Genomic DNA, 26,431 nt, shown 5'->3' on the forward strand with positions numbered 1-26,431 from the left:
TCATCTGTTAGTACATCTAATCATGAATGCATATTTTAATCTGAAATTATTTTTTCGTCCAATTAAACTTTTAGTTCTATTTCAAGCTGACTTTCAGACTTCGTATAATTACAACAGACTTTGGGCTGTTCACAAGATCCAAGAAATTTAGATGTATTATAGCGAGGTTTGTGTTACAAAGATGTGTTTATAAGAATGGCTGCAGGGTTTATAATGCTGACAGACCCGTAAGTGTAACAGTATATAACAGTATAGCAACTGAGGTCAGTAAAACACAGATGAGGGTGTACTGTGGATGCCTTATAACAGTGAAAGACTTATAAAAGAGCTTAATTGAAAAGGACTTGCAATATATAACATTTGTAAAACTTTGGTTGATTGTTCAATTACTTCTGTAGGTTTCATTTACTCTAACTATAATTCCTTGCCTGTCTCTCAGCCCATGTGCCTGTAGTCATCTCATGGAAATTAAGAGACCTTACAATGCTTGTATTTATAAGTTACTCCTTTCCTCTAAAATACAATAGTTGATGGTAATGTAGTGAAAGTGGAATATTTGCTGGGTAGGAGGTAAGCATACATGACAAGACAGAGGTGTGTGAGAGAGAGCGCGAAAGGAAGGCAAAGAAATGGGATAAAGATCAAAACCAGCAGAAGCTGTTCTAAAAACATCTGTGCAAGTTGAAGTCCAGAAGGGAAGAACCTCAAAAGTTAGAGCCTACCAGCCGTAGTTTGTTCATTTTCCATTACCCAGTTCAAATATGAGGGAATTTGCTAACTTCACCCTTGCTAGGTAAGGAACAGAATGGCAAGGCTACAGAATGTAAAGCCAACCTGAAGCCATGGCAGTGACACTGGGAATGCCCTTTCACTGCAGAGTGGAACCCTCACGGGCATAAGCTGGCAAGGGTCTCCCTACCCTGGTTGAAACTCAGGCTCCTAGCAGTGTTTTAGATTGCTTTTCATTACCGATGTCTTATTCTAATATTATGATTGCTCTGTGCGGTTTAAATGAATGAAACAAAAAGTGCCTTCTAATAACAATGGGCCAAATGTAGAAGATCTTACTCAGCCTTCACTCAGACAGCATTATTATTGGCATCGATGAGGGATTTGCCTGAGTCAGGAACGAGTATGATTTGGCCAGATGACATGTAACACTTTTCACCTTCAAAGCATTTTTCAGACATTACTTGATTAATCCTTAACCTAAATATATCTCTGCCTGAGAACTTCTAGGCACAGACTAGCATAGAAGTAGGGATATTTCTGGTGCGAGGACACTACCTTAGCATGTCAGAGATTTGTGCCGTACCAACTCCTGCTTAGGCTTTCAGTGCCTCACCGCGTCTTGCAGCTGGAGAGTGTATCATGTATTACACAGCCCTCCAAACAGTGTTGTTTTGCTCCCGTCAGATCTCTTGCCAGTGTTGATAACCTCCAGCATTTAGAAGAGAGCAGAAAAGATCTTTTCTCCTCTGTTCAAGGCAGAATAATGTTCTGCCCAAAATTCTCGCAGCCCCTGCCCACATCCCTGTCTCATTCGCAAGCTATTTAACATCTCCTGCTATCCCCAACAATACCAGGCAGGACCAAGAGCAAGGTGCTCGTTAATAAGAGAGGTTTCACTCTTTTCATTCATTCATGTTTCCTCTGTTTAGTTAAGCCAGTGATACTGTTGAAGGAATAAAACAAACAAAACAAAAAAACAAAAAGAAAAGGGGAAAAAAAAAAGGAGGGGGGGGACAACAGCTGGGGGGGAGAGCCAGAAGGGTCAAACAGAGAGAAAAAAAAAAGAAAAAAAGAGTAAATTTACAGAAATGAAAAGAGATTTTAGAAAGGGGGGAGGGCAGAAACCATGAGTAGTGATATTTGAAGAGAGGTGTGTGTTAGGGGAGCAATGAGCATAAGGAAGCCAGCCTGCCTGTTCCTCCCCCTTCCTAATCATAGCCTTTACTCACAGACAAAACTCCCTCCCTCTCTCATTCACTCACTCACTTTAGGCCAATCCGTCCTCTCTCTCTCCCCCCCTCTCTCTGTGTCTCTCTCCTACTCTGAGACAGAGTCAGAACTCTTCTCCCTGACAGCCACAAACATCTACAGCACTTATTGCATTCAGAGAGGGAACCTGCAAACAAAACTTCACAGAAAACTTTTGGTTCTTGTTCCAGAGAATTTCCTGAAGAGAAGGAAAAACAAACAAACAAACAAACAAACCAAACCAGCCCCAAAAAAACTGTGCGTGAAGGGGGAGGAAAAGCAGGGCCTTTTAAAAAGGGAATCACAACAACTTTTGCTGCCAGGATGCCTTTGCTTTGGAAGAGAGGATTTTTGTTGGTGCTTTGCTGGATTATAGTGAGGAGTTCCCCAACCCCAGGATCCGAGGGGCACAGTTCAGTCACTGACTGTCCATCATGTGCCCTCGCCACGCTCTCAAAGGATGTGCCCAGCTCACAGCCTGAGATGGTGGAAGCAGTAAAGAAGCACATACTGAACATGTTGCACTTGAGGGACAGACCTAATATCACCCAGCCGGTGCCCAAGGCAGCACTTTTAAATGCCATCAAGAAACTCCACGTGGGAAAGGTGGGAGAGGATGGTTATGTGGAAATAGAGGATGATGTTGGAAGAAGAGCCGAAATGAATGAAGTTGTGGAGCAAACCTCAGAAATCATCACTTTTGCAGAATCAGGTGAGTGCTTGAAAAATAAAACTGTAAAATATCCTTTGTGCCAGAACTGCAATTAACTTCTTTTAATCTCCTCATCAACGATGTTTTCTGCACAGTTGTAGGATGAGACTTGGGGGAAGGGAGAAGGAGGAATAGGATTTGGGGGACAGGACCCTGAAGGAATTTGATTTTTCTGACTTAGTCTTGGCTACAGATTACACTTGCTAAGCAGACAGCCACAGCCACACAGGGAGGAAGCTCTCTAACCAATCTTGAGCAGAAAGTCAGGCTGCAGCAGGGTCCTCCAAACTGTGCCTGTGAAGCCAGGGTACTTGCAGTAAAGTACTGGCTTGCAGGGCTGATGGTGAAAGAAAAAGGGCTGAAGCCTTTGGGGGAGTTTATCAAGATAGAAAGTGAACTGCAAACTACTTGAGAAACTACACTTTCATGTAAAAATTATAGTGGAAGTTTTAAAAACAGACGAAGCAGCTTTAACTTTTAGAACTGAGAGGGCTTTTTTTTTTTTTTTTTACGTTAACACAGCATCTTCAGTAATAAAAATAAAGAGTTGCAGGGACTGTCAGATGACTTCAATAGAACCGGACAAGTTGCTGTAGCTGATCCAATTTGTAATGCAGACTTCTGCATACTGGAAAAAAAGATTCTGTTCCTAAAACACCCCTGCCAAAAAAATGCAACCTTGGTAGGGTTTATTCTGAACTCTTTCGCAGCTCTGTTTTCCTTAACTCTTATGCAGTAAGAGCTCAGAATATAGATATTTACTAATTAATGGTTTAAGACTCACATCAACTGCCTATAGGAAACAGCTCTGAAGTTGTACTTTACTGTCTTGTTCCTACATGAATAGGACCAGAACCCGTTTTAATTCAATGTCTATGTATGTGCATATATATCTGTTCGTATATGTGAGTATGTTTATACATGCATCAATAGCAGTATCTTGCAATAACTCTATCATCTAAGTAACAGCAACTTTTTATGATGCTGTCTAGCCAAAGCATTTTTCCTGTTGCCAAGACGGTTTTAAAAGAATGTCATTGTTTTGTTTGGTACAGCATATGGTAGGCAAAGTATGCAGAGGAACTCCAAGCATTTTTGTTTAAAAGTTTGCTGCAGCAGTATAAACAATTAAGACAACACTCAGAGTTTCCAGTCCTGAAAACCTGTTGACTCAGATGTTCTGTTTGCAGGGAAGCCATGCATAAGAAGTGTGCATGCTTTTAAGAGCAAACATTCCTGCCGGCTGCCCGATTTCTAACTGTACAAGGAGCCCTTGCCTTTGGAGTCCTTGTCAATACACACATTATCAGTTCTTTCAGTATGAAAGCTCAGGCTTTTCAGTTTTTCCATCCGCTCCACTTCAGAAAGCAGGCAGAAGGTATCAATGCCAGTGGTCATTAGAAGCAGGGACGGCTCAACGTTAGTTTAGCAATGAGTTTTTAAAAGCAAGGAAATCTCTAAGCTATCTATGAGTCGGGTTCCCCACCTGGTTTTCAGCAGCTCGCTCTGAGCACAGTGAAACACATATGGCATGAGCAGTGGTTTCTCTTCACTGTGTGAGTCCCGATCATTTGTAAACACATTATTGTCTCTCCTGAGCTCTGACACAAAGGAATTTGGAATTTGATATATGCCTACTCAGTACGACACCCTCCAACGGCGGCTTCTGAAGCCATTGGCTCTCAGGGTCACGTGAGCAGCGAAAATCGTGCCATTGCCCACACGCTGGCCAATAGTCCAGCCACCGATCCCCCCCGCCGCAAACTACCCGACACTAGCACATCGCTTAATTTGATTTACATAGCGTTGTCGTACCACTGCTAGCCAAATTAATTTAAGACTTATGCTATGGAGTTGCGCAGCTGGAGGACGGGGGCATCTGCTGTGTTCCCATGCCTTTTTCTTCCCTGCTGCTGTTCTCCACCTTCATGCTAAGCCCATCCTGGAAGCCAAGGCAGGAGAGCTGCTCCAGCCCTTTTCCCCATACCTTTTAGGTATGGTATTTGGGAGAAGGGAGGAGCAATTAGCAACTTAGAAACCGAGCTCTAGGGTTTGGGTTTATAAATGGAAATGATAATTCCACTCTGTAGAGTAACCTCAAGCTGCTAAAACATATTTTTCATCTCTAGCCATTCGTATCTGGTGTCTTGCTAACATCAGGGGATTTACCACACTTTACAGGTACCAATCCTGCAGCAACTTAAGGAAATTCTACCTAGGATCTCTTCCACTCACACACTGGCAGTATTGTGTGTCAAATATTAAAGCAGTATTACTTTTCCTGTTGAGGAAAGTGAGGGGAAAAGAAAGCAAGTGACATGTCATATAGGAAGTATGAGTTAGAAAGGCAGGAATAGAACATAGCCACATAGACAATCCTCACTTTTCACTCTGTGGAAACCCGGAAGAATATGGATAATTTTAAAACACCAAGCAGGAGAATAAACATGTTCCTCTCACCGTCAGGTTAACGTTCTTCCTGCTTTTAATGTGAAACTCACTCTGTCTCAAAAGAGGGCAATAGGAAATCAATGAAAATGAATGGAAACATCTCACATTGTATCAAATAAAGGTCTATGGAAAAAGAAGTAAGACTTTAGGCTTTTTTTTCCTTTGGGTATGACTTGACATGAACCAGCCATTCCCCCTACCTTTCAGAAGCCACATTTACTACTTGCCTTCATAAAAAAGTACTATTTCCATCTTTCATCAGCCATATTCTCAGACATACAATGAAATGGAGTGAATGAACAAACAGTGCCCTGTGCACGTGGCTCTGGCTTGAGACTGCTATTTTCTAAAATAGACCAAAATTCAAATGAGCACAGGCTTCAGACAATTAGAGGGGGAAACTAAATGCAGTGAACTTGTCTGAAGCACAGGTGTAGTTACATCCAGGAAATCAGCAAAACAGTTGGCAGGTAGTTTTCACAGCTAACAAATGCAGGCAGATCTCTGCAAAACTAATGACCACGAGTATTGGGCAAAAGTTTACAAATGCACCCCTACTGTCCTTTGGCACTCTTACAAGTAAAACACGAAAATGATTTTCTACTTGCATATCAAACTAAGATTACTAACCTCGATTAGTTCTGCTACGAGGGTAGCTGTGCCAGATCTCTGTGGGTTACTTCAAGGTCTTAAAAATAGTCTTTTGGGGAGAGGGGTCACATAATTTTGTGACAAGCAAATCCAACATGTTCTATAACTGAGATACATACCCAATGCTCATAAAATATGGCTGGCTACTAACTCTTTCATTATTTTAAGTAGATAGCTTATTAGGCAGACCTGGGATTTTGCCAAGTGAATTTGATCCTGGCAACTAAACTACCAATGAAATGAGTTGCTAACATCAGCCCCCGAGAAGGTGACAGGAATTACTGGATGGAAATACTGAAATCCAAAGGCTTTTCATTAGCAGAACTGTCAGGAAAAATTTAGAAGTCTGACAGCTATTTAGACCGCTTCTACCTTTGTGTATCACTTCATAGTGAATTCAAGGTGAACTGACTCGATATGTGTACAGGCTCACGCCTTTTCCTAGGAAGATACCTCCTCCTATACAGCCAGGCTGGCAGTTCAGGAAGAAAAAAAAGATGGGTCGCTTATGTCTCTTTAATTTCGACAATTTTCTTTTAAAAGCAATGTATTTAATGGTACAGATGTCCGCGCGGAATAGAGAACGGCCACGAGAGGGCAGACTCCAAAGGCTTTTTGCTCCACGCAAGGCAAGCCAACCTTCCTGCAGGCTCCTGTTGTACCTAATTGGATCCTGACTCCCGGAGATCTTTATGCTTATCTGTAGCTTCTCTGAGTGGAGCTCTTGTTTCTCTCTTCTACTTTATTTAAAAGGCAGAGATTCACTGGAGTGAAAGACTGCAAGCAAAATAATGCAGGAAGGAAACAGGCAAAGGGGGAAAAGATAAACTGATGGATGCTGGAAGTTCTGGAAATGTAGAGAGATCAGAAATTATCATTATTATTTTTTACAAGATACTGAGAAATGTGACTGTGAATCATCTGAGCTGATTTTCTCACATCTTTTTTTTAATGCGGTCTCCTTGGCTTTTGGAAAACAAGCCTATTTCCCCTTGATTTTTTTTTTTCCCTTTGGCATACAATATCGAAGATTTCAAGTTTAGCAAATGAAAGCAAGTTACTTCCAGAAGAAGAAAGCCATTCTGTATTAATCTGTTTCATTGTAACAAAGTGTGAGAATTCAGGGAGGTTAGTTGGTTTGAGAACAACTTGAGAAAGTACAGACGAATCTGAGAAGGTGGGAACCAGTTTAGAAAAAGATACCTGAGAGAGAGACAGAGATTACTGCATGTGTCCACCTCTGTGTGTAGTCACGCATGCAGTTTTGTATGCAAATGCTGTTGGGAATATCAGAATATGCAGCTGCCTGTATGTGTGTACCAGCGCACGTACGTCCATATGTAGGGATATGCCAAGGCAGACACACTTACATACCAAGGTACCTGCACCACTGTAATATGAATAGGTCCCTGCAGACAAGTATGTGCATTCGTGTGCTCTCCTGCGTGCAGGATGTAGCTACACTGCATATGTGTAAGTGACTTATGCTGAAGAGTTCTTATATCTGGATATGTTTATGTAGGTATGAAAAGGCAATCTCATTTAGCGGAGGAGAGCTTTGCAAGGTTGATTTAGGATTGAAGCTTAGTCTTCTACTTTAGATTGAAGCAATTGGAAGTTTTGCTATTAATTTCAGCAGGCTTGGGATTTGGGCCTTAGTGCACAGAAATTAAATATTTTAATGAAAACAGACTGGCAGCTTCTGATCCACTTAATTTTAGAATTTACAATAAATTATTAAAAGTATGTACAAAAAAATTACTCTCTCTTTTATGAAAGACAAAGTCTTGGTATTGTTTTTACCTCGAAATATGTTATTGGTGCAAGTGACCCTAAGCTGTGCTGGAGCTATTTAAGACGTAAATGCAAAAATAAAGTAACAAAAAACTTCAACCAAACAAACACCTTTTTTGTTTCTAAATATTTAAAGCCATGTGGGGGAAGGGCTGTCAATTTGGAAAGAACTCTAGGCTGTGGATGTGAAGTGCTTCCCTCCTGACAAAATAGCAGAGGAGAGTCAAGGTTCACCAGAACTGAATTATTTCACATTCAGAATGACCTTGTCAATGCCCCTTTGGGTTAACTTTTCAAGAAAAGGTATTTAAATAAGGTTGCTGCTGCTTTCCCCCCCATGAATGCTTGGGGCATAGTTCCTTTTCCTGGTTTTCTTTTTTGGTTTATTTTTTTTATACAACAAAAATCTTCTTTTGCTGGCAGCAAAGGGTATGTGAACATAAACATAAGGTGTTTGTCATTTGTGTCATAACTGCTCCTCCCTTTGTAAGAGGCAACAGTCAGGCAGCCAGGGAGCAGGAATGAAAGTACGCAACCTGGATGAACAGTCACATACGGGGGGGTGACGAATAGTTAGAATAAATTGTTTGCCAGTGATCCATAGGCAGAAACGGTCACTGTCTAATCACCGTAATAACACATTTGCAATAATCAGTCTGCCTAGGGGATAATTGCCGGACGATAACAGTGCTAAATTCACTGACTAAATTCTACACTGTGAACAATTCATCTAACTCTAGTGGTCACTCATTAGTAAACATTTTGAGCAATTATCTCTCAATAACCATGCTCTTCTCTTCACTCTCTTTAGAGGAACCTTTCTAGTAACCTATTTTTTTCTGTCTCCTGGGGAACGGAAGTGAGAAGTGAAGAGAAGGATGCTTTTGAATGTAATTACGGATTGGCACACAGTACAAATTCCCCCAAATCTAAACATAGGCAGTAGTAAAGTTAGCAACTAAAAAAGGAAAAAAAAGCTTGCTTTGTATGGAAAAACAGTTCACTTACAGTATAACGTAAAAATGGCTCAAAATTAAGCAGCGGTGGAGCGTGGAAATTTAAAGTAACAGCACCTTCTTACACAATGAGCATTTTTCAAAGGAAAATTTAAATACTGTGTATTAAGAGAAATTAAGAGTAATTCAAATGATAGCGTCAGAAAGGATAATCACTTTCATTATGAAGCAACCAGTCTTAATCATTTAAAAGCATATAGTTAAAAAAAAAAAAAAAAGTAATTTTAAGTATCTTAGCGTTTTATTCAAAAATAGATCCTCTTCATTGTATGGCTTAGACCCTACCCAGTACATGCATACAGCTTGAACGAGCAGGGCTCGACCCTGAACCACGCTGCAAATTGCAAGTGAACGAGCTTCAACTGGGTAGTCAGGGCCAGCAGTACTGAGGGAAGGATCCTGAGCCTCAGAGGAAGATCCAGCACCAGCTGCCCCAGGCAGGGCTGCCCGCCGCCCGTGCCCCCACGCCGGGGCCTGCAAGGGCTCTGCCAGTCCCTCCAGGCTCTCCTGCACCGTGCCCGCCAGCGAGTGCCGCTTGGGAGCAGGCCCAGCGTCCCACGGGCGGGCCCTGAGTAGCCCTTCCAGAGGCTGAGAGGAGGGTACCTGTGCCGGCACCCCGCAGCTTGCGCCTCCGGGTTTCTCGCCTCAGAAGGTGTGCGAAGAGAAAAACAGATACAGGCGAACTCTCATGCTGTATATACTGATGCTACGCTTTCTTTCCATTCAGTAACTCCTTCCATTAAATCTTTTACCATATATGCACTGCTGCTTAGGGCTCGTGTTTTCATCCGTTTCTCACAGCTTTTGCTGGTGTCCCCCGCGCTGCTAGGCTGCTCCCCCGGCGGCACGGCGCTCCTCCTGGAAGGGACTTCGCTCAGCAGTAAAGCGGCGAGGTGGCTTCTCCAAGGCTTTGGGAAGGGGAGATGAGGGAAAGCAATCAAAGGGGGCCCAAAGGAATCCCTCGTCTCCTTTTTCAGCTGCTTTCTGCTATGACAACAATCCGGGCTGTTGACATCGCGGTTTATATGAGCATGGAAGTGATGAAGGCATTACCACTGTTGGGCTGTGGGTCTTTCCGCAGGAGTCAGGCAGGAGGAGCAGGATGATTAGAAATGGAAAAAGACCCTTGCAAATCAGCTGTGGCAGATGAAAAGGCAGGACAAGTGGATAAACAAAGTGTAATTACGGAAGTGATACCATCCCCAACTTGCAGGAAGGTGTCCTTTTCACTTTCAGTTAGACGAACAGTATTTATTTCCAAAGCTCTGAACCTGGTCATTAACCCACACCAAAAAGGAAAGACTGAGAAGTCCCTAAGCAATATTTGGAGAAAATGAAGTACAGCGATTATTTTTGTCTCAGAACACTTGGATAATCTATTTCACTGTAGCACCGAACCTTTTGGAAATAAAGGTCCTGTTATAAAGTGACTGTGTAATCATAATAAGCCAGATCCAGACATCTCAATTCAGTTTTAGCACAGGCCAAACTCTGATTTCAAAACGAGCTTGTCTGAGCATAGTGACCTTGTAAAGACTGCAGGGTTCATAGCGTTTGTGCTGTGTGATCGTAACAAACTAGTTGTGAATGTGAAGAGAATTCAGAAAAGCTTCGTTTTTTCCTAATGTGAAAGCATGCTTTTTATCCCCAACTTTGCACCATTCCCAGTCTCCTTCTAAAAAGATCTGTGAAAGGGAAAGATTATTTAATTGCTAGAAAACCTTTTATTAGCTATGCAGGTTTGAGGACTCAGGATTTTGTTTCATCCAGAAATATTAGGCTCATATATGCTCCCTGCATCTTTTTTCTTTAGCATCTGAATCGACCATTCGTGTGTGAAAACATAGCTAACCACATCCAGAGAGGCTGTTATTGTAGCTAACAGCCTACAGGGAGGCTGTTATCCCTGTATAAGGACACGTCTTATGCTACTTCGCTCAAGCTCTTTTTCCTCGAGTGAAGAAAAAGCAAGTACTCGGGTACTTGCACCGACCTATTCTAATATTTTTAGTAATGAGGAAGAATTCGACTTTCACACATACAGAAGCATATGACAAACTAATTAAGAGAGTTCTTGAGGTCCTGTTTCTTTCATGTACTATCTGTCAAAAAGACTGGTTGCATTGCTACACTTCTGCCCAGTGCATAAGGTAATATGAATACTGACAATATGGGCATACGTCACTTTGTAAGTATTTTCAACTCCCACTAGCACGGCAATAGCAGAATGTGAATGCATTAGCATGTGACAGCGTTAGGTTATTCTGTAATGTGGGGCTGTCTCGCTTTTCAGATCAGATGGCCCATAACAGCTTCATCCCCAGTGGAGCCAGGTCTGCGCACCCCGGCTGCTTCCACTGAAGCCCAGGTCCCCCTCAGAAAGAGCTTATGAGGACTATGCCAAGGAAAGGGATAAGCTAAAGTTAGAAGCTTACTTTGAAGAGAGGGTCAAGTGGGAATGGAGCCACAGGCCAGATGGATGGTCCTCACAGGCCTTAGAAGTATCCATTCTCCTAGAGAATGCTCTTTATAACATCCCTAGGTACAAGGCAACCAGCCTCTTGGACCAGACTTTCTTTGGACTGCAGGAATGTCGTTGTGCATCTTCTCATGCTCTGAAACCCGGGCAGGAGTGAGATTAATGCCTATGACCTGCCCTCTGCTCCAATACCGCTGGCAGCTTTGCCATAGTTTCATTTCTAGAATGGAAAAAAATGGTGTCAGCTGGTAAGAACTGACTAATGAACATTCAGTCACCATTGAATGAATCTTATTTAAAAAATAACAGAAAAACAGTAACTCCACCATGCCTCATAGTACTGGTCAGCTTGCTCTGTCTTTTCTATAAGCCCCTTCCTTTTCTACAGTCCCACTGGTTCATGTGGCTCCCTGAGAAATTAATGTAACTCGCTTTGGAGACGGGCATCAGCAAAATCTGTGAGAAGCAGTTAACACAAACCATGTGTTTCCCTATCTCAGTGACAGTTAAAGTCTACAATTTCACGCTCTCACTTAGAGGGAAAACAAAAACAAAACGCTGTGCCCTTTGGCCACTGTAATTCAGAAACGCCTGTCTCTCTGACCTGGGAATGCCACCAGGGAAAGCTGAATGTGTCAGTGCCAGGACTTCACGGAGAAGGAAAGCAACAGGTAGCTCTAAGGGCAGCACAGCCTGCTTACAGACTTCGGCAACCAGGAACTCTTGAATTTGCAAGTGAATACGGGATAGATGTCTCTTGTGATTTTGCCCCACTTCTGCCTCATCTGAGAACGGGGGAACAGGAAGGTGGTGAGGGGGTCTGTACCAGTGTGGTTTAGTGGCAATGGGAAGCAAGGAGGAGAGCCTTGCTCCCGAGAGAGCAATTTTTCCTGTATGCATCCAAGCACTTCAGTTTTGATCACCACTTGCCCTTTTTAGGGTACAAAGTTCTGGTTCCCTGACAAGCAGTACCACTGCACAGAGAATCGGGTCAACAACCATGGGTAGCTAAAGAATAGTATCAATGACAAATTGATAATTATGATACTGTTTCTGTCTCACTAAGGTCAGGTATCTGTGCACTTCAAATCTGTGACCCCAGTCTGCCCCGGCCTCCATGCTGAGAAAGAACAAAAGGTGCCAACATGGCTTGTTCTTTGTCAAGAAAATAGAAAAGTACCTCTCTCAAAAAAAATAATACCACCACCCCTCACCCCTCCAGCTAATTCATTCTCTCCTAACTTTTTCATGCTCTAGTGATCAAGTCATTAAACAGCCCTTATTATTCATTCCAACTTCTGCCAGGGATATGAGCTCTGTATCGGAGAAACACCCCCTCACCATCGTAATCATCATAATGACATCTCAGCAAGTTGATACAATTATGCCAGAGAACCATTCCTATAATTATACAGTTCTTTAGCTCATTTCTCAGTGTATTCACCATTACTATAATCACAGCAAGTACAGTGTGTTAAATTAAGAACGGGATCTACAGCTAACATCTCACAGGATGAAGAGTCTGCCTGCTGCAATTCTTTGCAATATAACTCTGCAAAGCCCTCAAAGCTGAGGCTCATACTTTTGAATTTCTTTGGTTTTGAAACAATTGACACATACAACTCATTTTAAGATGCAGATGAAGAATGGCATTTTACAGAGGGAGAAAGGAAAGACCTCGTTCCCACATAATTTCCAAAGTATTGCCAAAGAATTGGCAGGGCTGGAACTCGCTCCTTAACTTTAGCTATTAGGTGCAGATTTGTATGCGTATGGCACTTATAGTCAAGGACTGTTGTCACAAGAGCGTTTTCACCTTTCAGCTAACAGTGATCACAAAGACAGCTTAGGCAAATGAACTCTTAGCAGCTACTGATGCTTATTTGCCATGAGATGCTTTACATAAATGACTATATCATTACTATAACAAAACACTTTTGTTAAAATAGGATACTGGAAAACAACAGGCAAAGCAATACTTTTCTAAAGAGAAAATTTTCACAAAAGATAAACCGAGGAGGGGATGAGGTGAAGGAAGGTTAGAACAGAAGAATGATAAAAATTTAAAGAGCCAAGTAGGAAACCTAGGGAACTTCATGCCTGTGGCAACAGTAACAGAATTCTCTTTAACAGAATGAAAGCAGACATACTAACATGTTCTTCCTGTCTATTTTCATTTACCAAATCAGGCACGGCCAAGAAAATGTTGCACTTTGAGATTTCCAAGGAAGGCAGTGAATTATCGGTGGTAGAACATGCTGAAGTGTGGCTCTTCCTGAAGGTCTCCAAGGCCAACCGGAGCAGGACCAAAGTCACCATCCGCCTGTTTCAACAGCAGCGGCAGCCAAAAGGCAACTCTGAAGGAGCAGAAGATATGGAGGATGGGGGGCTGAAAGGTGAAACGAGTGAGACTTTGATTTCGGAAAAGGCGGTGGATACCCGTAAGAGCACTTGGCACATCTTTCCTGTCTCCAGCAGTGTCCAGAAACTCCTGGATCAAGGAAAGAGCTCTTTGGATGTCCGGATTGCCTGTGACCTGTGCCAAGAGACTGGAGCCAGCCTGGTGCTACTGGGCAAGAAGAAGAAAAAGGAAGATGATGGAGAAGGGAAAGAAAAGGAAGCTGGAGAATTCACAGGAGAAGAGGAGAAGGAGCAATCACATCGTCCCTTCCTGATGATGCTTGCCCGGCACGCAGAGGACCGCCAGCACAGGCGGCGGAGACGAGGCCTTGAGTGTGATGGCAAAGTCAACATCTGCTGCAAGAAGCAGTTCTTCGTCAGCTTCAAGGACATAGGATGGAGTGACTGGATCATTGCACCTACAGGTTATCACGCCAACTACTGCGAAGGAGAGTGCCCCAGCCATATAGCAGGCACATCTGGTTCATCGTTATCTTTCCATTCCACTGTCATCAACCATTACCGCATGCGGGGCCATAGCCCCTTTGCCAACCTCAAGTCATGTTGCGTGCCCACCAAGCTGCGGCCCATGTCCATGCTCTACTATGACGATGGCCAGAACATCATTAAGAAAGACATACAGAATATGATTGTGGAGGAGTGTGGCTGTTCATAGACGCATGTGTGCGCAAGACCCTTCTCGTTAAGTTGAGAAGAAAATGTATCGAAAGCCCAAGAAGAGGAAAGACCGGACATGGTGTAACCTTTTTAGAATGAAACAATCATTGGAAATAAAAGCAAAAACAAAAGAGAGAGAGAAAAAAGGAAAAAAAGAAGAAAAAAAAAAGACTTACGGAGGATCAGAAAAGGCTTCAGCTATAAAAAGGAAGAAAGTTTGATGAACCCGGGCTTGAATGAGATAAGTCTGAATGGCGGTATGGGTTGGGGATTTCCCCTTCCTTCCAGTATGCTCCTTATCTTATTACATAGTATATTAAACATTAGCTATTACTAGGGGAGTTATGTTCCCTCCCTTAGTTATCCATCAGTTCAAGCCATGGTAGCAGCTCATCTAACCTGCAGCAATTTGGACTAAGTCCAAAATGTCATTGAAATTCCTTGAAAAGCCATGTGTATGAACATTACATTCACTGGCACTTCCCCCCCAAATTTACCGAGGAACTGAGTAGGTGTGCAGTGTTTGTGTGCATATATATATGAGTATGTATTTACATACATATCTTTATACATACAGACACTATACACATACGTATACTTAACATTGGTAAAGGGACAATATTGTGCAGGTGTATACACCTTCATCTTCTGCACTACATTTATAGAAAAAAGAAAAAGAAAAAAGGAAAAAAGAAAAATGAAGAAAAAAACAGAATAAAAAAGAACGAATGAAAGAATAAAAGTTACATTTTGTAAAGGTGCTTACAATGTTAGAACTATGCAACCTAGTTGGTTTGAAACTGTTTACCTGCGAGAGAAAGAAAAAAAAAACCAGAAAGACTTTTTTTTAAGTGGAAGTAACTTGTTTAAAAAAAAAATTCTTCAGTGAGAGATACTTGAAAGGAACATGTTTGTCCAGTTACTGGAGCCAAACATTTCTATATTTTGTAAAAAAAATTTTTAATCGTTTACTATTTGCACTACAATGGTGTCTGACCTGTCTAATCCTTATTTAACAAATATTTGCAAGGGAGGGTGGTTGGGTGTGGGAGGGGTTGAGAGCTGCACTTATTGTGAGCTATACAAGAACTGCTACAGCACACAAAATAGCTATTTTTATTATAATAATTATTATTATTATTTGTACCTTAAAATGAATAGACACATACACCAAAGACATTTGTGTGAGCCTCTAAAAAGTCTGTTTGTGGTTGGTACCATTCACCTGTAATAAGTTAGGGTTTGAATTAAGGGTCAGTGGGTTGATTACATTCAGGCTAGAATATCTGTTAACCAGCTAAATTCAAATAGTGCCCTCAACAGAAAATTGCCATTTGAAGTAAGCCCAGAAAAGCCCTGGGATTTGGATATGAGGTGCTCGACTCCAAGGTCCATCTAAGCATAATTGTCCTCTTTTGCATGTACAACACTAAGACTCATCCCTGATGCACAGAAACTGTGCGTTGTTGGGAAACAACTTTATACAAGGGATATACATATATATATGTATATATTTCCGTATGTATATATGTATGTATACACAACGTATAAGCACTTCCGGCTTCACTTTAATGTTCTTAAAAGAATGAATGTTTGTGTGCAAAGCACAGTGTGTTAAAGGACTGTTTATTTGTTACTACCAGGTGGGAGGCTACATGTTCAAAACGGTATTTGTGTGGGAGAAACCTAAAGTGATGGTGTCCACTTAGAAAGTTTCGATGTAAAAATGGAAGCAGCTTTGGGCCCTGCCCACCATCGCCCCGGCAAATATAGAGAAAATGGCAGTTGTGGTAGGATTTCTGTTTGAAATGCAGTCTTCAGCAGAAGACCGGCTGTCTCAACCACCACCCTCGAGCATGACAACTCTTAACGGGTTTGCATGTTACCTGTAAGACCTAATTTTCAGTGTCAACACCTAACCTGAAGGGTCCAACCCGTAGGGCATAGGTAGATAGTTTTTTAAAAAAATTCTATCGCTGTCATATTTAAAAGAATGTTAAAGTTACAACATTTGTCTTTGGGTTGGGGGAGATGATAAGAGGGAATGGGAGAAACTTTTAGGCCCTGTTTACACTGAATTTGATAACCCTGAGCCTGAAGCTTCAGACTCTCACAGGTTTGCAGGACCAAGCCCCTGTTAGGTGCCTTCTGATGGGACAGGCTTCAAAACGCCTCTCATGGAAAGAAGCACTAACGTGGCTCCCCACCTTGTTGAGAGCACAGTCTGTAAAAAAAAAATTAAAAAAAAAAAAAGATAGCACAATTTTTAACCCGGTCACATTGGCTAGGGATAGCGTGTTAGCACCTTCATGGCAAGGACCATGTTTAAACAGTGTAATCAGGGCCTTCATTTTTTGTCAGCCAAAACTGTTTGTGTGTCCATGTGTGCGTGGGTGTTCTCTGTGTGTGCATATGTTTGTGCGCATGGGCGCATGTCCGTATTTGTACATATCGATAGAGATTTAAAAAAAAAAAAAAGAAAAAAAAGAAAAAAAGAATGAAAATAAATTTAAAAAAGCCCTTTCCTCCGTTGAATAGATATCAACATACATGCTTATAGCTAAGTTTTCTAATTTATTCCACAGTATTTAGATTGCATAGTACAGCTAATGGGTTATACATTTATGTACTTTTTATACCATGCATTTTTTTTTACAGACTTGTTTGCAATTTGCAAAAAAAAAATTACAAAATTATAATAATTGGGTAAACACTAAATTTGTCACTAAAGTATTCTGTAAAATATCAAGGCTTTCTGATTTAAATTATTTGCAGAATTTTGTTGGGGGTTTTTGTTTTCTTCCTGGGGAAAGGGAGGGATACCAAATGCTAGTAGGAAAACTAAAAAAAAAAAAAAAAAGAGAAAAAAAGATGCACAACTAATTTATCTTTATAACTTACACAAACCAAGTTCCTGACCCTGCTTCATTTGAAGTAAGTGGCAGAATTAATGTTGCTTTCTCCAGAAGAAAAGCCAGGCTCTGGAACCGCAGGAGCAGGGACATAGTCTGTGACAGTTGTTGAGGAGAGTATCTTTTATTTCACTTGGCTTTAGACTTGGCCTCTAAAATTGGATCCATAGTGTCCCAGAATCCTTACTCATGTCAACAGGCTCTTTGACGTCTACGGGTGTCCTTGCAAGAGTAGTAGAACTACTTACATGAGTAAAGGTAAGCCAGGGTGAATCACAGGTTCCTTTTGCTGTAGGCAGTGTGAAGGGAGAGAAAGTATTTTGAATGAATGGCATCATATCCAACATTGTTTAATTCAACTATTTAAACCAGGCTGCTTGCATCATGGTTGATCTCTGAACATAGTGGTAAGGGAGGCAGGTGAGATGGCTCACATTGGTAAAAATTATTGTCAAGTGTGATTAGGTAGAGAGTATTGGAGACCTGAAATCCCAGCAACTTCCCCTAAATAACAATGGCAAAACTCCCATTGACTGCAAGCAGAGTAAGTTTAGGCTCATGGTTTTCCTGGCCAAAGCAGAAATAGCCTTTAAAAAGAAGTCTGACACTGAGTTTGATACCACCTTTTATGCGGTGAATGGGGACTGGCCCTGGAAAACCTGAAACTAGCCTGAGACAACTTCCAAGCGAGGAAAGAGAATAGGATTTTAGATGTGGTGAGCATGTTTCATGATAGATACACCAAAATCAGGAGAAAGTTTTCAAATCAAGAACTAACTGTTCCTAAGCCCTGCTTTTTAGCTTTCTTTTTTGTATGTATACGAGTCACAAATTTTAAAGGTTTCTCCCTCCGATCTCTAGATTCAGTCATGGGGTTTTGATTTGTGGTCAGAGTTATTTAAAGCAGGGGGAAATGAAAAACTATATGATAAAATAAAATAAGAAATCGGGATGTTAATCAAGACTGACTGATTCCAGCAAAACATCCCACCCCCAATAATTTGGTTTAATTAAATCTGCATGTACTTAAAATAGCATTAGAAATTGTTACCATATTTAAACAGTTGTTCAAGGGCATGCAGTCTCAAAAATTACTCCTCCTTTCAGGTATGACTATACCAAAAAAAAAAAGAGGCTTTTAACTACTAACACATTCCTTTCCATATAACCTACTTCCTGTTTATATTGAAAATGTATTTTCAGTATATATTTAATCACAGAAATGTATTTGTTTAGTACCGCCACAATCTTCTTGCTTCACAGTTGACCACATTTGGTTGTCTTTTCCCCCTCTCCGTATCAGATGCTCACTGGACACAAGGCCTGAGAAACTGGGAGAAGTGCACGTCAAGACGGTGCTTTGGGAGGGCTGAATGTATTCGTATTCTTGGGGTTTAGCAAAAGGAAATGCTTACAGATGCTTATAATTATTCTGCACTCATATGTCACAGCAGAATACCGATCTAGGGCCCAAAACTGCAGGGCTGAATGAAATGGGAGTTTTGTCATTGACTTCAATAGAAACAGTATCTTACCAAATCATCGCCTAACAGGACTCCGTTACCTATACCTGCTTTTTTCTGTATTTAGTTGAGATTGAAGCCATCAAGTTCATTTAACTGTGACACCACAAGGCCATGTAGAGGCTAGCAGCAATACCTCTGAGGTAGAGAAGTTCAGGCATCTGTAAAGTCTGTGTTCAAAATGAAAATTTGTAATGGACTATAGTTGCTCGTGTGGAATAGTGCCTTACTCTGTAAGCAATGCTGTTGATTTCGGAGGGTCTCCTTTCCTAGAAAGTTACCAGTCAGCATCAATAAAGCGAGCAACATCTATTTCTGGAGTGTAGGTAGAAGAGATGTGATGGAAATGATTAAGTTCTTTAAGTTAAACCTCATGTCAGTAGTGTGCATCGGTATAAGAATCAGATGCTAATCACTTTCCTTACACTGAAAAACGCTTTACTCCCCATCTGCTTTCACTGCATCACATGTGGAGTAAAAAAGTTTTCAGTATGAGTAAATAAAATAATATTTTGACCTTTTGTGAACAACTATAAGCAACATTTTAGTGGGCAGAAACAAACAACACTTCTGGGTTATATAGCTATTTATTTTTTGAGATATAGTGAATCTGTGTTAATTCACAATGGGTTTCTTTGTATTTAAATACTTTCAAAAACAATACATTGACGATGGGTTGAAGATATATATATGTATGTATATATACATATTATATATATATCTACAGTATATATATACACACAACTATATATATATGTATATACATATATATATAAATTATGAAAGCCAAGATATTATGAAGCCTATTTTGTTTTTATCATTTTGTGTTTTGTTGTTGATATTATTATTATTGTTATTATTATTATTTTGCATACTACATGCAGTGCTTTAACCAATGTCTGTTTGGCTAATGTAATTAAAATTGTTAATTTATATGAGTACATTTCAACTATGTCAATGGTTTCTTAATATTTATTGTGTAGAAGGACTGGTATTTTTTTTATTTACATTATGTTTAAAGAGGTAACAGTTTGATATGTTCTCATTTGTTTATATTAGAAGTTATTTATTTTCACGGCATTCCGTCTGGTATTTTGATATTTGGAAGGCATGCTACCTATACTTTGTACAGTTAGTGGGCAGTATTCAGCAGCTCCCGGTAGATTTTTAGGCCCTATGTTAAATAAAAGACCTGTTTGGGATTTTTATTTTAGATCTTTCCTATTGGTTTGCCAGGACCACTCAGTGCACTTATTGCCAGACACTCTGCCTGCGTGACCAATTTATTCCTACTGTATTTACCCAGGACAGAGGACCAAAACCACCTCTGGTGTAAGTCCAGTGACTTCAGTGAAGTTATACCAGAGATGTATTTGGCTCACAGAGAAAATGCTTGTGCAAATCAATGCAAAGAAAAGGCAGAAAGAAAGAAAGAGTCTTTGCATTTGGAAGGAGATGTCAACGTGTTAAAAATGTTTGGGTCAGCTACTATTTTATTTTACTTTGTTCTTTTTGTTACTTTGCTCTTTCTTATACAACAGCAGCAACAACACAAGTGAAATAAATAAAGGGAGTTTCACCAAGCATTGTGTAATCGTCCCTTAATATGCATTCCTGGTTGGGAAATTCACGAGAGCTGGGGAAACAGCTGAAAAATTTAACCTTGGAGGTGAAACGTGGGTGCCTCTTTGGGTTGAACAGTGTGATGCCTTTCTCTTTGGTGTGACTATGCTAAATGGACATTCGAATTCATGGCCCTACATGTAATGGAATTTTAGGTTGCTCACTTGTGAAACCCACGAAGTACAAAAGCTAAAGCCAACTGCAACTTCCTTTTCCCTGCAGGCTGTTAGGTCTTCAACTACCATCACCACAATTCCCTTGAATAACCCGGAATTAGATGCTTACCCAGATAAAAGGAGAATTTGTATCACTGAGACAAAATTGCAAGGCTGTCAGTTCCCATGTGCTAGTTTGTAAATTGATTAGTAGTCAGATGAAGTGATCAAAGAGTCCTGATCACAGGCAGCTGATCCCTGCTCTGAGAGGAATTATCTGAATACTCTCATATTTGAAAGTAAAGAGAACCTATGGAGGGTTTTCACCAGTCATTGCATTCCTACAGTGATAAATGAACTCCTGCTACATTCCAGTGGGGTGAGAATCAGGGAACAAGAATTTTGAGGTTGATCTTTAAACGGATTATTTGCACGGTGCTCAATCGTAGGCCACCGCAGCCATAAGCAGGCCTTTTAATAATTAGGCACTGAAAGCCTTTCTACAAAGGCTGGAGAAGTGAATTGCTTTCTTCTTACTGAGAATAAGTTTTCAACAAATCAATGCAATCAGAACTAGAGAAAGCCTTTGTTTCAGATATAATTAAGACATGATTGAATATTTGTGTTCTTTCCTTTGTTATGATCACTGTTATTATTATTGCCAGCAAGGACAAATCCAACCGGGTTTGGAAGTTGCTCTAAGAGAATAAAATCACAAGGGCTACTGGATTCCAACTGCAATTGTATTAACCTGGTATAAATGAAGCTTACAATTCAAGTGTAAAATGGGGAGTTATCCTTTCTCTGGCATGACATAAAGCGCAGTACTAGATGGTGTAATCCAGATTTTTTCCATTTTCTCCAGCCCATTTGATTTTCTTTTTATTTTAAGAATGCTACTGCTGTTGAGAACTATTGCTATTGTACAGGCTTGTTGAAATGCCCCATCTGTAAAGAACAGTGGAGAACTAAGAGTTGCCTTTTGCATGAGCAGAACAATCTGCTAAAACTGAAAAAAATCTGTCCTAAAAAAATTAGACCGAGCTAATAATATACAGACAAAGGCAGATAACACCAAATGATTTTGCAAAACAGATACACAGGTAGTGTCTACTCAGTGTGGATTTCCTACCTTAGAGGAACATCTTCATGCTGCTGCTTGGGCTACTGGGCTAGTTTCAGTGTATATTATGATTCTTTCCATGCTTGTCACGGGGCTAACAGAGTCTATGTTTCGGTAGTCTCAATGGCTGCCCTCAGTGATCCCGTTCTTCCTAAAGCTTGTCTGTCTCCCTGAAATACAACCACAGACTAATTTCAAGTACTGCCTAGGGCTCAAAGTAGACTGTCCTCCCTTATGCTGCTGGCAGGAATATAGCACAGTGATCAAACCCATGGCTTGCAAGTACCTGCTGCCCAGCTTCTATGACCTCTGAGCATTTCATGGTTTCAAAAGGGCTCTACCACTCATTGTCACCACTTGATACCACATCTCTCCTGTCCACTATTGCTTCTCATTTGCTTTGCTAGAATTGCACTGACTGGAAAAATAGTACAGAAAATCATCAGCTGCTAAAGCATCCCAAATCCTCTCTGCAGGACAAAGTTAAGTGAATGGTGAGGTTTCCCTTTCCCCTCCGACAGCCAGCAACTCTGAGCACTTGAAGAGTTGGGAGAAAGGTCCACATGAGTAGACACTACCTATGCATCTTTGTCTTACAAGGGCTGTGAGAGGGAATGGGTTTATTTTGTCTTTGAACAGTGACACCGCAGCTTATGGACAGTGGCAAATTCAATGTACACATTACAACACCACATCAGGAAGCAGCATAACAATTATTTAATGCATCTGACTCATCCAGTCTCTACTGCATGAGAAAGTTACTCTGTTTCTGAGAAGATAGAAATGCATATCACCAGAGTTATGGCCTCCAGAATTTCATGTAACACCAGACAAAAACAACACGGCAGCTTTATTCAAACAAGAAAAACAGTCAGAGGAAAGTTGGCAAGAAATACTAGCAGAGGTCCCTAGAGGGGCTCTTGAGCAGACTGCTCCTCCACAGCTTACGCACACACAGGAATGCCTCTTACGGCTGCATTCGGATGCAGTTTATAGGCCTGGGCTTGATCTTAATGAAGTCAGCAGGGTATTACAGACCTGGGTGGCTTGACCGAAAGCAAAATGAAGTCCTATTTTTTGAGAAAGATCACTGAGTATAAAAAAGCAAAGAGGGAGATGGCAGATGATGTAGGCACTTTAGAACCGCATATGAGAGTGATCAGAGTTGAATGCCTTTGAAAAATGTGACGATAACCTAGGTAGAAAAACCTCCAGTTACAGAACGCAATTTCACAGGGTGTTTCTACATAAGGATCCCATTCAAAGGTGTAAAACCTAGTTCTCAGCTGAGCTGTGTGTCTTCTGCTTCACTGACATAGCCCTTCCCATGGTCATGCCAGCCTCAGCAGTGGTGCAATGCAGGAAGAAAATGCAGCAGCACTTCCAGGCATCAGACACTCACTGTTTTTGCCACCCTGAGAGTGTACAGAGGCCACAGATCTATCTAAAGACAGGGCAGACAGATTGGTTAACAAGTGACAAATCAAACTATTTCAATTTTTTGAAATTTCTAGCACGTGACAGAACCCTCAGAAGCAACTCAGGCCTGTCTCAGCACTGGCAAGTTACCTTAGTATGAATCAGGTTTAAATTTGTCATGCTTTCAAATGCATACCTTTTCCTGCAAATCCTACTCCTTTCTCACGCTTTCCGTGGACAGGCTGGTCATTTGTACACAGCTGGTGTGGCGAAATTGGCTCTAGGTTTAAGCTTCAGGCTTCGCATCTCCATTTGTATTTCTATAGCCTAAGAAAATACTCTCAGGCACAGGAGCTTTATGCCACCCCCACATGTCTGGGCAGGAAGGAGAGAGATCAGATAAATAAGTTAATTATGTCAACAAATAAGAGACATTCTCTACTGATAGAGACTCCAGGTCCAAACAGGAGAAGCCCAGTACTAGACCTGCCCTGCCAGTGACCCAGCCCAGGTACCGAGAGGGTCTGCAGCACCTGTGGAAGAGCAGAAGGACTTCAGGGGGAGGAAATGAAGCAACGGGAGAGTGGTTTCAATTACTCCCATGCAGTAACTGTCACATCAGGTCATGATGCAGAGATTAAATTTTTTTTGCTGTCACCAATGACCTCTTCAGAGAGCAGCTAGGCAGGGAATTCACAAGAGAAGCAGCAAACTGCTATGCAGAACCTGGCTCAAGAATCTATTATTAAAGTATTGTTCTGAAACAGTAGCTATACCACACTTACGTTTGTTACAGCAAGAAGGTAAGTCATACTTGTCCATCTTTCTATTTACCTACCTGTGCGACAGCAGAGTGTGTTTTCAGAAAGAGAAACTGGAAAAACCTATGAAAACTTCAAGGAACTAAAAGTTTCAGTTACAGCTGAAAGGGTAAAATATTTCAAAGCAGCTTGCAGACTATTTAAAGATACTGTTTCAGAGGCATAGTACTGAAAAAGACCCCAAAAGCCAGTATGAGAGGTCAGCAAGATAAAGTCATATTTAAGTGAGAAAAATAGAAAAGAACAGAAATGTCAACAAGTTAATTCTAAAAACATATTACAGAGGTTATAAAAGAATCTGAGTACCCTGCAAAACCCATAATATCTAAGAATGAGTTAAAAGGTCAAGTAAGATAAGTGCAGTAAGAGTCAATGGGTGCTTTGTAGGGGGAAAACCTGTTTCATTTCTTTGAAGGCATCAACAAGTTCATGGAAAGGAAAACACACTGATAGCTTGGATTTTTCCGGGAGGAATTTATGAAGACCCCCACTAACATTTCCTAAAGAAACCAACCCATCATGGGATAAAGAAGGCAGCACACACATAACTAATAGTTTTAATTAAAAGAGATGAAAGAAATGGAGAGATGTCATTAGTGTCTGGCTCTGCATTAGGGTCTGTGGTATGAGCATAAAAACCTGAAAAGTGGATGAAAAGTCAGATGATAAAGCCTCCTGACAATACTAAGTTAATCAAAATAGCACAGCAAATGGCTGGTGGCATGGAATTGCAGCAGAACTTTGCAAAATAATGAAAAAGCAGCTGCAAATCAGTATTGATAACCGTAAAATAACAGCGGTAACACAGGACACACGTAGGAGAAAACAATCCTGACTTCATGTGCATAGAAGTGAGTTACCTCTGCACAACTGAGAGGTACCGCTTTAAATTCCTTAGACGCTCCTTTGAGATCAAATGAAGGTTTTCCTGGTACATTTAGCAGAATGGTGAACAGATCTCTGTGCTAGAAGTGCTATGCCCCTCGGGAAAAGGACTTGAGCATTATAATGAACTGTTTTATACCGTGTCAGCTAAATGCTCATCATCAGTAAGAAAAGCAAGCTGAACATTAGGGATTACTAGGCAAGACAAGGTTTGCTGCTTATGAGACCAGTTGGTATAGCTGGAAAATGCAGACTTGTTTTTGGGTATTGGAAGAGAATGGCAGACTTCAGGGTAAAACAGAAACTCCCATTAGGTAGCTGAAGACAGCAATTAGGTCCCCCTTTTGTTTTCTCTGCTCTAGGCTGAGAAAGTCTAGCTCGCTCAAACTCTCCTCATCCAATTTCCTTAGAGGGACAGACCGAGGGAAGAAAAATAAGATATAATTTTTAGGTCATCATGTTTCTGATTGGAAAAGCTCATTGCTGATTCTCCATTAGTTATGTCACTTTTACCTCAGTATAATACCACACTCTCTCCGGTAGAACACACGGAGGATCAGGTTATGAGCAGGTGCTGATCCTGGGTATACAGAGAGAATTCACTCAACACCGCAAGACAAAAATACAGTTATGCTGCAGCAAACCAGGCAGCTTGGTTATCCTTCTGATGCAGCCAGTTGTTTGGTTTTTTTTTTTATACAGGTTTTTCAGATCCCTTCCTGTTAAATAACAAAACTGCATTATCGTCATGGCTGAGCAGCTACAGCCTGTGATAATTATCTCTGTGCTTTCTTCACAGGCCAGTCGCTATTTCCTCCAAGTTCAAGTCCTCCTAGCTGTTTCAATTGCACAAGCCATATGCATCCCTGGGGAGACAGACGGACGGGCAAATCGGCTTATGAATGGCCAGGTTTGCCCTGCTGCATTCATGCAACAGCAACAGAGATTATGTTGTTTACATTATTATTCCTGGCTTACACTATCTAAAAAGAAAAGGAAAGGGGGTGGGGAGGAGGGGAAGCAAGGCAAACGAAAACAAAGACGAGGCTAAAACCGAAATTAAAATAGTCTTCACACTATTTCCACATAAACAAAATTGTTTGACAAGAGTGGGTTTTTTTTAATAGGGAAAGGGAGGGAACATAGACTGAAAAGGAGAAGTGGATGTAACTTCAAAGATAGGAACACACCAGTGGGTAATAAATATTTATAAAATAAGACATGCATCAGCCTGCCACATACGCTTTCTACAAAATGATATATGGATGACTCAAGTGTGATAAAGAAATGCAGAGTAAAGTAACACAGAGTCTAAATTTAGACACATGTAGATTTTTCCAAATGTTGCATTTTCAACTATATTAAAAAAAAGACAAGGAAGGAGGGTAAAGATGAAGTGTTGTTTTTTTTTTTTTAAACTAAACACAACTGTTTCACATCTTCATTTTTCCTTTGTTTCTTCCCTTTTTTAATTTCCCTCAACTTCCAGCCTTTGTTCCTTTGTCTTATAACACGTTGTTATTCTCAATATGACAAAAGCTGTACTTTTAATGCCAAATTGTTTGATACATTTTATAAAAGAAAATGAAAGACAGACCTTTGACTGCAAGGAGATGTGGAAGTTTGCTTGGTGCCATAATGTGCTACATCCACCATTTGCAGTTAACCCCTTCCCCGGCCAACTGCTGCCTATGCACCCTTAGCAACACATTTCCTGCCAAAGCAGCTGAACAGATCACCACTTCTGCACAACTGAGAGGTACCACTTTAAATTCCTTAGACACTCCTTTGAGATCAAATGAAGGTTTT

General features: G+C 40.9%; 1 protein-coding gene across 1 annotated transcript; it reads left to right on the plus strand.

Annotated features, from left to right (window-relative positions):
* The first annotated feature begins 895 nt into the window (after positions 1 to 895).
* On the plus strand, positions 896 to 15,331 carry INHBA (inhibin subunit beta A). Its single transcript, XM_082014696.1, is given in 3 exon segments — positions 896 to 2,222; positions 2,225 to 2,692; positions 13,273 to 15,331. Coding segments are annotated over 3 exon segments (1,677 nt in total). The 5' UTR covers positions 896 to 1,900; the 3' UTR covers positions 14,160 to 15,331.
* Positions 15,332 to 26,431: the final 11,100 nt, after the last annotated feature.

The sequence above is a fragment of the Phaethon aethereus genome (genome assembly GCF_964289735.1).
Source record: "Phaethon aethereus genome assembly, chromosome: 2".
NCBI lineage: Eukaryota > Metazoa > Chordata > Aves > Phaethontiformes > Phaethontidae > Phaethon > Phaethon aethereus.